This window comes from Macadamia integrifolia, chromosome 3 (assembly GCF_013358625.1).
Source record: "Macadamia integrifolia cultivar HAES 741 chromosome 3, SCU_Mint_v3, whole genome shotgun sequence".
Classification (NCBI taxonomy): Eukaryota; Viridiplantae; Streptophyta; class Magnoliopsida; order Proteales; family Proteaceae; genus Macadamia; species Macadamia integrifolia.
Genome location: NC_056559.1, coordinates 3520502 through 3533965, shown reverse-complemented (window position 1 = coordinate 3533965; position 13464 = coordinate 3520502). Strand labels below are relative to the sequence as shown.

Below are 13464 nucleotides of genomic sequence, written 5' to 3'. Positions count from 1 at the left end.
GGGCAAATCCCTAACAGTCCTTATGTTCATCCTGTCCCATTTCCTAATCGCTTAGTAAACAAAAGGAAGACTGCTTCCATAGACAAAATTTTAGAAGTCTTCAAAAAGGTAGAAGTGAACATCCCTCTTTTGGATGCCATATCCCAGATCCCCGCCTATACAAAGGTACTGAAAGATTTGTGTACTCACAAACGTATCATTAGTGTGCCCAAAAAGGCATTCTTGGCAGGTAACATTAGTTCTATAATTACTCAGCCTATAGAAGCCAAGTATAAGGATCCAGGGAGCCCTACCATATCTTGTGTCATAGGCAACACCTACATTGAGCATGTCTTACTTGACCTTGGCGCAAGTGTGAATCTTTTACCTTACCATGTGTACAAGCAACTTAGATTGGGAGAATTCAAAGCCACTGAAACTACTCTTCAGTTGGCAGATAGGTCTGTTAAAATTCCTAAAGGGATGGTTGAGGATGTCTTACTAAAGGTGGGAGAATTTATTTTCCCTATTGATTTCATTATATTAGATACCAAGCCCTTCTCAACCAAGGATGAGATCATAATAATTCTAGGAAGACCATTCTTGGCTATCAGTAATGCATTAATCAATTGCCGGAATGATTTTCTAAGATTATCTTTTGGTAACCAAACTGTTGAGTTTAACATGCTTAGGATAGGCAAGCAACCACATATGGAAGAAGAGATTAATATTATTGAGGATTTTCTAGATTTTTCTGATGATTTAATTACCAACTTTGATATTAATTTTGATTCAGAATTCCAAGAGTGTATGGATGAGTTAGATGGTGATAGTGAAATTTTTTTTTCTAAAGTCTTGAGTCTTCACACACCTGTGGAGCCCTTAGGACCCCTTTCCAATTCCATTCCCAAACCTTCCATAGTTGAGCCCCCTAAGCTAGATCTTAAGGGGTTGCCATCTAATTTGAGGTATACTTTCCTAGGGCCTGACCAGACTCTTCCTGTAATAATTTCTTTAAATTTGACTTCTAGCCAGGAAGAGGAGTTACTTAAAGTATTAAAAGATAATAAGGAAGCCCTAGGTTGGACCATGGCTGATATCAAGGGTATAAGCCCTTCTATTGTGCAACATCATATACATCTTATGGAAGATTCCAAACCATCCACGGAACCCCAAAGAAGAGAAAACCCAGTGATGATAGAAGCTATTAAGAAAAAGATCCTAAAGTGTTTGGATCATGGAATAATTTATCCTATTTCTGACAGCCAATGGGTAAGCCCAGTTCATGTAGTGCCTAAGAAGTCTGGTGTGACTGTAGTTCCCAATGCCAATAATGAACTAATTCCAACCCGTGTCCAATCTGGGTGGAGAATGTGCATAGACTACAGGAAACTTAATGTGGCAACCTGGAAGGACCACTTCCCATTGCCATTCATTGACCAGATGTTAGAGAGGTTAGCTAGACATGAATACTATTGTTTTCTTGATGGATATTCCAGCTATAACTAGTCCCAATTGCTTTAGAGGACCAATATAAGACCACTTTTACATGCCCATATGGAACATTTACTTACAGGCATATGCCCTTTGGGCTTTGTAATGCCCTTGCTACGTTCCAACGATACATGATGAGCATATTTTCTGACATGGTTAAAAAATTCTTAGAAGTTTTTATAGATGACTTTTCAATTCATGAGAATTCTTATTCTGAATGTCTTCATCATCTTTCTCTAGTTTTGTAAAGGTGCATATCTAAGAATTTGATTTTGAATTGGGAGAAATGCCATTTCAAGGTTAAATCTAGTATTATTTTAGGCCATGTAATATCCAAGGAGGGAATTAAGATAGAGCTAAAGTGGATTTAATTGATAATTTACCACCTCCTCAATCTGTTAAGGACGTCCGATCTTTTCTAGGGCATAGGGGCTTCTACAGAAGGTTTATTAAGAACTTTAGTCAGTTAGTCCAACCTCTCACTTCATTGCTTGCCAAAGATCAAACTTTTGAGTTTTCTAAAGAGTGCCTAGAATCCTTCAAACAACTTAAGAAGGAGTTGACCAATGCACCCATTGTTCAACCACCTGTTTGGACTGAACCTTTTGAACTGATGTGTGATGCTTCGGATTTTGCCATAGGAGCAGTTTTGGGTCAAAGGATTAATAAGTTGTCCACTGTAATTTATTATGCTAGTAGGACCTTAAATGATGCACAACTCAATTATATAACCACTGAAAAAGAATTTTTAGCGGTTGTGTTTGCATTAGAAAAGTTTCGGTCTTACTTAGTTGGTTCACATGTGGTGGTGTATACTGATCATTCTGCTCTCAAATACTTAGTTCAGAAGAAGGATGCCAAAGGCCGTCTCATTAGGTGGGTTTTACTTTTACAAGAGTTTGATTTAAAAATTAGAGATAAAAAAGGAGTTGAAAACCTAGTTACAGACCATTTATCCCGGCTTCCCAATTCCTTAACTGTCGATTCTCCAATCAATGAGAACTTTTCAGATGAACAGTTATTTACAGTGTCCAGTGAACCATGGTTTGCGGATATTGTCAACTTCTTAGTTTCAAGTGTGACTCTGGATCACTGGTTCACCCAAGATAAGTATAGGTTTCGTTCCCAAGTTAAGCACTTTTTCTAGGATGATCCTTATTTGTTTAAGATATGTTCGGATCAGATTATCCGACAATGTGTTCTTGATCATGAGCAACAATCTATTCTCTCTTTTTGTCATGATCATGTATGTGGTGGACATTTTGGACCTAAGAAGACTGCCGCAAAGGTTCTCCAATGCGGATTTTATTAGCCCACTCTTTTTAGAGATGCTTTTGATTTTTGTAAGGCTTGTCCCGCCTGTCAATCTTTTGACCGTATCAATAAGAGGAACATGATGCCCCTCAACCCTATTTTGGTAGTTGAGATCTTTGATGTATGGGGCATCGATTTTATGGGATCATTCCCTAATTCCTTTAGGAATTTGTACATACTTTTGGCCGTTGATTATGTTTCTAAATGGATAGAGGCCATACCTTGTAAATCTAATGACCACAAAGTGGTGGTCCAGTTTCTCAAAGAGAACATTTTTTCCTGCTTTGGTGCACCACGTGCAATAATTAGTGATAGGGGTACTCATTTTTATAATTGGCATTTTGAGGCCTTAATAAAAAGGTATGGGATCACCCATAAGTTATCTACCCCTTATCACCTCCAAACTAGTGGCCAAGTGGAGGTGTCTAATAGGCAGATCAAACAAATCTTGGAGAAAACTGTTAATCCCAACCGTAAGGATTGGTCCCTTGGGCTCATTGATGCTTTGTGAGCCCATCGGACTGCATTCAAGACCGATCTTGGTCAGTCTCCCTACCGTTTGGTGTATGGAAAAGGTTGTCACTTACCAGTTAAGTTGGAGCATTAGGCCTTTTGAGCCATTAAGAAGCTCAACTTTGATTTGTCTGATGCTGGAATTCATCGTAGGCTCCAACTATCTGAGTTAGAGGAACTTAGGAATGAAACCTATGAAAGTTCTAGGATTTATAAGGAAAAGACCAAAGCTTTTCATAATAAACACATTCTGCATAAATCTTTTACAATTGGTGATAAGGTCTTATTGTACAACTCTCGATTGCATCTTTTTCCTGGTAAGCTTAGATCCCAATGGGATGACCTGTCTATTGTCTATAATGTATATCTCCATAGGGCTGTGGAGATTTTGAATCCAGGAACAGGGGTAATTTCGAAGGTTAATGGTCAACGTTTGAAACCATTCCTCGAGTTTCTTAGTACTGGTAGTGAAGAGGTCATGGATCTCCCATGAACCTCTTTACATTGATGACTAACTTTTAATCAGGTATGACCCCCTTGCATTGTCTTCGTTTTTAATTCTTTCCATGCATTGAGGACATTGCATGACTTAAGTGTGGGGAAGGAAAACCAGTTTCTACTTTTTTCACTTTGTTTTATTTGTTTTTCTTTTTGTTTTTTTTTAGCTTACTAAAGGATGAAGTCCTACTTTGGCTTTTGGCTAATGATCATACCATTTGGTTGCTTGATGTATGAAAATAAAAGTTTTGACTAAGGTACCCATTTTGAACGTATAAAAACCTTGTTGAGAAGAAAAAAAACTAGCTTGTGTCTTAAGATGGGACTTTCTTCTGAAAAATAAGAAACCCCTATTTTATGGTGTTGGACCATATGTAAGTCTGTGGATTCCTTGTACTTTTGATTTGGAGTTGAGACATTCTTTTTAATTTGGCATGAGTTGAAAAATGCATAATTTAAAATGAAAAGTGAAATGTGGTATAAAGAAGAATAAGAGTTGATTCCCTTAGAATTAGACAGGTCATTGCGCCTCAGGAAGCATGGTGTCTTGATCGAAATTCCTTGGGAGGAAACTTCTGAAGGAACTCTAGCATCACTGTCTTTGTGGACATATAAAGTGAAGCTATATAGTAACTTGGGTGTCTGGTGTTTGCTCCACCATGTCATTCAAGCCAAAAGTAGTGGAGTAGAATAGAGTTTATTAAGCGAAAAAAAAAGGAGGAAAAAATGTGCAAATGCCATTAATGCTTAGTAATATGTTTTGGTCAAAAACACTCCAACGCCTTAGTCATTGGTTCCCTATTTCTTCACAAGTGGTTTTGCCTTAAGATAAGGATGTTTTGGAAGAGACGAAGTGAGTTCTAAATTAAGAAATATGCTAGTGACTGGAATTGATAAAGGGTAATAAAAGTTCAAGTGTGGGGGTCCCTTGTAAGAGAAATTATCTTTGCTCCGGATCGGTATGACCCTTACCTTTATCCAATGTTGGGATTTATTTATTCTGAATTTTGGGTTTATATTCACTACAAACACCCACAAGACACAACTCGTCCACTAGGGGTGACCTAGGGGTTTAAAGGCTTGTTGCACATCCTAAGTGCAACCGTGATTCCTACGAAAGTGAGTTAGGATTTTTATTTTTATTCTTTTTCTTTTTGTTTTGCTCGAGGACTAGCAAAGTCTAAGTGTGGGGGAATTCTGATGAGCACATTTATCTGTGAAATCTAGGGTAATAAAACATGCATTTTATATATTTAGAATGGAGCTACTTTGGGTTTTATTCTCTTTTTGCAGGTTTTGTATTTTAAAGCCTTTAAGCATTATCGGATGTCATATCTCTCCAACAACAACTACCTAGTGTAGTTGGTGAGCTATGGTGTGCAAAATTCCCTTGCTCACCAAGAGGTCTCAAGTTCGAATCTCATGGTTGTCTTGTTTTGGAGAATTTTGTTGAAGATTTCCTACTTTTCACTCACTTAAAGCACTAAGGGCATGGAGGGGATTTCCACATCAAATTAGAAGCAAGGAAGAAGCAAGGAAAATCTCTCAAGAAGAGAAGAAAAAAAAAGAAAGAAAAAAAAAGGGAGAAATAAATCTTGTCCAAATCTTCTCTCTCCTCCACATCATTACCAAAAGATTGTCCAAATCACACAAAGCAAGAAGGAAAAAAAGAAGAGAAATAAATTAAAAAAAAAAAAAGGAAAGAAAATAAGCAAGAAAAAAAAAATTATAGGAAATTTCTCTAATTTTTTTCTCTCTTTTCTCTCCTCCACCTTAGCACTTTTGGTCTCAAAAAATCTCACTACCAATTGTGGATTTCTCCCTTTTAGGAAAGAGAAATTTGTTACCCTACCTCCCCATTCCCTATAAATACAACTCATGTAAGAGGAGGGGAGACACTTTATTCTTCTTCTAGGTTTTCTTTTTAGTTGCTCTATTTCTTTCTCTAGTTTTCTCTTTCTCTAGCTCTAGTTTTAGGTTTATGCTTTAAACACTTTTGTAAGTTCTTTTTATTCAATTAATGCAAGCACTTTTGTTTTTTATTCATTTTTTTTATTTTTATTGTTTAAGAAATTGAAGTTGTAATTTTCAAGTTCTAGTTCTAGGCTTAGTTCTAGGTGATAAGAACAAGCTATGAAGCATGTCTTTCAAGTTCCATTTTTTTCTTTGGATTTGTTTTTTCTAGTACCAAAAATTTCAGATTTGGTTTATTCCAGATTTGATTTTTAGTATTAGTATTATCTCAAATCGATCACGTTTTCAGTTCAAGGGTTGAAGTTCAAGTAAGTAGGCTCCCTCAATAGTCTTCTCTCCCCCCTCTCATTCCCTCTTCTGACTATCCTTTCTTTCTTAATTTAGGATTTTAATTTCAGTCATTACATTATTGCTATCCCTTTCCCCCAAGGTTCATGGCTAGAGTATGTGTTGGCTTTGCCCCTCCTAGCCATAGAACCATCAATTTGTTACTTTTATTTTAATTGTCTCCCTTTCCCTAAAGCCAAGTAGAGTAACCCTTGTAAGAGTGACTCTTTGGTTAAGTAGGGAAGCTCATATTATGATGCATCCCTTGGGCTATGTAGAGAAACCTACTTATGAGTCTCTCTCTAGCTTTATCCCCTTTCTTTTACTTTAATTTTTATTTCAACATTTTTTTCTTTTATTGTTTTTTTTAATTGCGTGGGTTGTTTATTTTCAGTTATTTATTTATTTAATTTTAATTGCGTGGCTTGCGTCTTTAAATTCTTAGATGACGAATGGTTAGGACATTATTTTAGATACATATGTTTAGGACGGTAATTAGAATTAGATCACAACCATTAATCGGTTCACTTTTGCATTATTAAAAGAAGTAAAAAAATAAAGTGGCTGCTCTCCCTGTGTTCGACCCGTAGCTACACTGATCCGTACGTTTGCGGTTATATTTAAAATCTCAAATAGTTTGCGAGACACTGGGATGTTAATGGACATTTTTTTTTCCGCTAAGAAATCATAAGAATTGTATTAAAAGGAGAAAAAATTATAGTACAATGAGAAAGATGAAGAAAAAATGAGCTAAACTGAGAAACTAAATTCCCACCTTCGGCATTGCCATTAGCAGGAGAAAACCATCAAAAAACAGCCCCAGAAATTACAAGAATCTATATCGAGGACGCATATTTGCGTCTTGATCCAGGGCTAATATCATCAAAGGAGGCCAAGAAACCACTGGATTAGAGATATCCAATCTCGTAGCAGAGTTTGCAAGGAAATCTGCAATGGTGTTTCCCTCCCGATGGCAGTGTGAAATCTTTCAAACAATGGAGTTTAAATAATTCTGAAGGCCTCTCCATCTCTAAAAGACAAACCAAGGAACTAAGCCTTTAGAGTGGAGAGTCATCATAGCCACTGAGTCAACTTCAATCCAAAGATTCCGAACATCACAATCTTTAGCATGTTCAATACCAGAAATCATAGCAGTGAATTCTTCTTCAAAATTGGTTTTTATTCCAATAGCTTCCTTGAAGTTGAGAATTACCTCCGCTTTATAGTTTCTGAGAACAAAACTAGTGCCTACCTTACCTGGGTTTCCAAGGGAACATCCATCAGAGTTGAGCTAATATCATTGAGCCTATATAAATGTGCTTAACATCTTAGTGAATCACTGGCAATTTGTATTAATTATGACTTTAAACTTGTACTATGATTTTGTATTAGTGATCTTGTGACATTTGTGAGGTAAGTGACTGCTTCTGTGATCTTGGTAGAGGTAGGTTGACTAGGTTTGGGAATCTAGTGCCGCATACCTTGGCCTATTGGAGGTAGGGTGTGAAATTAGGCGATGGCTCCAAATACCATGATTTTTCCACCCCCAATACCTAGGGCCTACCTCCCTATTGAAAGAAAGGGATGAGGTAGAGTCCTACTCAAATTGGGGAATCCTTTCTGGATAGGGTGTTGAGTCACACCTCTCATCCGTATGGCAACAGAGAGTTTATTCCCATTGTGACTTTGCTACCTAGGAGTTTGGCCACCTTGAGGAGTTTGAACCGATTGTGGCTCTACCGATCCATTTTTGAGCGAGTTTTGTAAACTTACGACACAATCCTTTCTTTTGAATGGACCTCTACCACATGTCAACTGCTTATAGGCAGATCATTTTATGTAGAACAAGTAGGTTAAATAGACATGAAAAGTTTTATTTTTCTTTAGGAGGGAGATAGCTGCCTGATCATGTGGCAATAGCTCCAGCATGTAGCCAATAAGAGAGCGCTTAGAGACATTGACCATGGGGGACAAGGTGATCTTTTTACGTGGTCCTATTTCAAGGCATAGAGCACACTACCAGGAAACATTGTTTCCCCTATTTATTATTTGGGAGAGGGTTGTATAAAAGGCAACGTGACCCCTACACCAGCACATGGGCTAGTGGGAGCACTTGTAGACTCATCAATAGGGGCAGGATTTTCTCCTTCCATGAGGAGGTGGAGTGGTCATTTCGCCCCCCCCCTCTATGTCTAGACATAGGGGCCACACTGCCATGCTTCTTTTTTCCTTTACTGATTTTAAACCAATTTTACTTTATTCTTTTCTTTTTACTTGCAACCTGGCAGAGATTTAGCCAAATTTATTCGTGTTCAAGTCTTTCCAAAGCATGACCATTTTTCCTCTCTTTAGAATAAGCATGATGTGTTATATACTCTTTCCATGCCGGAAATTTCTTTTACTTACCTTTCATTCAGATGGCATGGAAAAGAGTATATAAGAATAAGCATGATGTGTTATATGCTCTTTCCAAAGCATGACCATGGTTTTTTTACTAACCTCTTAAGAATAAGCATGATGTGCTATATACTGTTTCCAACATTGTGCCACTCACTATCTCTCTGCAGCGGATTTTTGTGCAATGTTAGGGAGTGGGAGTGGGAGTGGGGGTGGGGGGGGGGGGGGAGAAAACAATAAAGGGAATCTTATATAAAAACCCAACAAGACAATTTCATAAGATGAATAGGAATACACTAGTGTTCTCATTGTTATCATTTCTGAAAAAAATTATTCTGTTTTGAACTTTGTTATCCCCACGGTTTTGGAGTTTTATTTCTCACTTGATTAGAAGGGATCACATTAATAAAATTATGATCCACCAGTTCATGAAGTTGTAGTTACATTTCACCCAAACAACACTAGCAAATTAATTTTCCACCTAATATTGTCATAATATTACAGTGAGACTGCTTTCCTTTGATGATATTGTAACTACTTAAAAAGTAAAGAGAATGCCCCAGAAGTAATGGATCGTCCAATTGAGATTAGCAAACAAATTTGACGTGTAACGAATCAAAGATGTCCCACATCTAAGGGTGACAATACTATTCACCTGGAAAAATAGAGGGGTCCCCACCAGCATGACCAGTTTTGTCTTTTTATTTTCTTGGGGGGGGGAGAGTGGGAAGGAAGAAACAACAAAAGAATCTTACATAAAAACTAGAGAAATCCAATTTCCAAAGAGGAATAGGAAGACACTAGTGTGCTCATTATTATCAATTGTAGAAAAAATTATTCTATTGTATAAACTATGTTATTCCCCATGATCTGGAGGTTTACTTCCCAACTTGATAAGCAAGGATCAACAAACTGATACAATATGATCCATATCATTCTTGTATTAGTTTTTTACATTTCACCTGAAGTAATTTCTCACCCATTATTTTGTGTCAGAATATCACAGTGAGACTGCTTTCCTCATACGAAATTTTATAGAAGGGACCAATTTACAATGGAAGCGAAAACAAGAAGTTGAGGAGTAGATCATCTTAGGCAAATCTAACATATCGGTGAATGCACCAAAACCTCTCAAAGTCCTCAGAATAGATAAGGCGAGCTCATCGAATCATTCTGCAAATCATGCACGAGCTTTTTAAATAAATGAAGCTTGAACCCAGACATTGTATCTTGAATTAGAATAGTTGAACAACTCTCAGTAGCTCCCAATTTGGATGACACAATGGAGTACAAATCTTCAATCCCCTCACTTGAGAATAAACAAAATTAGTTTCAGGGACGAGGCTTCAAAATTCAGAGCCCTGGTTAGCTTTGAAACAATTGTTAGAACCAAGGAAATCGTAAAACCATGACAATGCTGATGAAGAGGATTGCCTAGTCACTTCCACTACTAATTTTGACACCATCTGGAAAGAATTGAAAAAAGGCAGAGTTAAAGCTTGAAAATAGTTGGACATAGCAATTAGAGAAAGAGGCTTATTATACCTCCTGATGGTCTTTTCCCTTCCATGGCTTCTTTCTTTGATTGACAGCTTAAGCAAAGGAAAGGACCATCCCAAGGACGAACTTTTCTTGGATTTGATGTACCAGCGTGTACAGAAATACCCTCTCCGTGTTTCATCTCTATCTGACAAACTGCACACATGAATAACTTGAACATGTTGCACAGTGGATATTCTGTATCTAACCTGCAAACCAAGCAAATGTTTCCTCTAGTCAAAAGGTCTAAATTTTTATCATTCTAGTTTCCACAATGTCAACACAAATGGATATAACCAAGGAACAAAATTGTTAAACAAGCAATAAAACAAGACAATTTATGAGAATTGTAGACTATCTAAAGCTAAAAAGATTCAGATTTGTTGTTAATGATAACATGTGGAACAAAAACCTTTCTGCAAGAACAGCAGAACCTTCCTCATATATCTCCTCTACAACATCTGGCTCAACATATCCCTTCTCCATATAAGACGATGATTCCGGAGTCCTTTTGCGAAACATGGCCTTGAAAACCCCTTTCACTGGCTTCTTAGGCGGTAGTGTAGGAGTTGTCTTCTCTGGTGGTAGTACATCGACCACTATACAGGTTGTATCATCCCGGAGCCCCTTTTCTTGTACAGCCTCCTGTAAATGGAATATAAGAGATGATGTAGAAAAAGAAGTACAAATTGACACATGAATATTAGTAAATAGACAAACAGTTAACTAACCAAAAACTTACTTTAACAATTTGATCAGCTGCAACATCTGCTGACATCCCATGACAACAATTCAGAGCCATTTCTGATGACAAGGCATCCCAAACACCATCACTTGAGATGATAAGCCTACCTCCAGAAGTAGATAGCTACAACAACAATAAAAATATCATTGACAAGGATAGATCAATGTAAAAACAAATAAATGCAGTTAACTATTGCTTAAGGCTGTTCAACAAGAAATATCTGTCTCACATGAATAAAAAGTGAATGATGCCCTCCTAAACAAAGGAAAATTATATCTTATTTATTTATTTGTTACATAAATCATTTAGTTGATCTACTTTGGATAATAAATATTAAAATTAACACTTCAAGATCATGGAGTAAAATAGGGGGTCCCATTCTATTCCCCTCTTCTAACCTTAATATTAATGCAGAAGCAATCCACGATCCAGATCACGTGAGCCTATGGCTGGGATTAATTTTGATTAGCATAGGTTCTAATCTTGTATGTCAGGAAAGGAGTCCTTTAATTAACGTGTAGGGGGTGAATTATGTAATCCTCCTATTTTTATATTAGAGTTCTAAGCCAGGTTGTGGTGTTCTCTTTAGCTAATGATTAGGAGTTTTTAAATTTCAAAATATCATGTTAGTAGTAGGTTGTTTGATATAGGTTGTTATAAGGAAACTAGAGTACTTACCTTATTGGAAAAGTTGATTTTGTACTCCAAGAGTCCTAGATTTAGAAGATTTCCTTTAGATTTTTTTTTCTAGAAGCAGTTGTTACAATCTCCTAATGATAGAATGTTGCTGTTGAATATTTTTAATGTTGTTAATGAATATATATTTTTTTTTCTTTTGGCTGTTGCCCAATCTAGTTTTTCTTATAAGTTCTCTGCTCCCAAAAGTACCTTTCAGAAGCAGTCTTGCAAGTCATACAAGTTATACACATTAAGTGCCTTTTAATACAAGCTCCTTTCTAATATCAGGGTTCAGATTTCATTTGAAGTGTGACATTAATTGTATCTCATCTAGTCATCTTAATGAAGTTTAGTGAGGGAACTAAGTATGTCAAACTGCTCCATATAACAACCACTAGTAAACTACATTGCCGGAGTGTGTTGAGATTGACGTGCAGCCTGGCTTTGAACATTTCAGGAAGTTACTTGAGTTTCAACTCCTCCCATGTAGTAAGTTTAGGGTGGCAAACTAGTAAGTTATTGCTTATATTCTCCACTATTCCTCAGCATGACCAACCAACTTAGCTAATGCAAGCTTCGGTTTTCTCTCGGACAAATTTTTCCAATCAAAATAGTCATTGAGGCCTGAGGGTGACATGCCAGACATTGAAAACTTTGAGCATCCAGTTTCCCATTGTATGTCTGGATTTCCAGTTTGACCTTTTGTGAATCATCTGTCCTGCTGGTGTAGTTTCCTGCTTCTGCAATGGTGCATATGACATCTTCAAGAGAAACCTCTGCCACGATGGTCTGTAGGCAGCCATTCTAACACACTAGTTATTATTTGCAGTCGAAATGAGAAGGTAGTCCATCTCTAAAATTATAAGGATGTTCAGATCAAAGGGGAGTAGAAGCCTCTCTCATTTACGGTCTCTGAACAGCTTCAGAGACAGTAGTTTCCTGCTTCTGCAATGGTGCATATGACATCTTCAAGAGAAACCTCTGGCAGGATGGTCTGTAAGCAGCCACTCAACCACACTAGTTATTATTTGCAGTCGAAGTGAGAAGGTAGTCCAATCTCTAAAATTATGAAGATGCTTAGATCTAAAGGGAGTAGAAGCCTCTCTCATTCATTCTCTGGACAGCTTCGGTTTTGCATGCTGTTCAAATCAACGTTCTTGTAATTGTTGGCCATAGCTTTGATCCCAAATAATGGGTTCTAATCTCCTACCAGATAACTCTAACATAAGATTATAATAACGGGATCATGTCTATGGACCATAGTTTTTAAGGCGGTAAGGCTACGGAGGCGTATGAGGTCTTTCGGAGCGCCTTAGCGATAAGGCTGGCATAAAGCGTCGCCTTATCGATTAAAGCGTTCCTGCGTAATTTTTTTATAAAACCAATCTATTTGGCTCAAATCTTAGTTGAATCCTATTACTCATATGTTAAATAAATATTAAAGGTTCATATTCATACCAATGTAAGATATTTATCAAGAAAACAAATCAATAAAGTGAATAAACTAAGTTCATTTTCATCAATCATCAATCATCAATCATCAATCATCAATCATCATAACATATTAACATATAATATAAATACATAATTATGAAAAAAAATTATAAATATAAAGAAAAGAAAACAAAAAATACAAATATTTATTATACTTACCTGTATGATGCTAAAATGAGTGCCTAAGCCTTAAGGTCATCCACTATATTTCTACTCCTGTCAAAGAAGAATGAAGCTCACCGCTGCCGGAGCAAGCTCACCGTTGCCGGAGCAAAATGGTCGCTTGGATCAGTGGTTCTTCCTTGTTACTTGGTTCCTTCTCAAAGACCTTTCTTAAAACCCTTGACAAAATTCAAACCCTGTTTATGAATCGTGTTTTTGTTTTGTTTGTTTTGGTTATTTTTGGTGGAGTAAAGCTGATCCCATACATCTCAAGTGTTAACAAAACCATACACCTACCAATAAAAAATCTATATTTGGAATCTTCATCAAGTAATTTTAAAATGTGTTTA

At 36.9% G+C, this 13464-nt stretch overlaps 1 protein-coding gene across 2 annotated transcripts in view; it reads right to left on the bottom strand.

Annotated features, from left to right (window-relative positions):
* Positions 1-9311: 9311 nt before the first annotated feature.
* The window catches only part of LOC122073955 (probable protein phosphatase 2C 12), a 56791-nt gene continuing 52638 nt past the window's right edge, over positions 9312-13464 (bottom strand). For both annotated transcript variants that reach the window (XM_042638690.1, XM_042638691.1), the window contains 4 exons: positions 10778-10903; positions 10448-10680; positions 10042-10244; positions 9312-9962 (listed from right to left, as the gene is read on the bottom strand). In XM_042638690.1, coding sequence (XP_042494624.1) covers positions 9931-9962; positions 10042-10244; positions 10448-10680; positions 10778-10903 — 594 coding nt within the window. In that variant the 3' untranslated portion in view covers positions 9312-9930. The remainder of the gene's footprint in view (positions 9963-10041; positions 10245-10447; positions 10681-10777; positions 10904-13464) is intronic.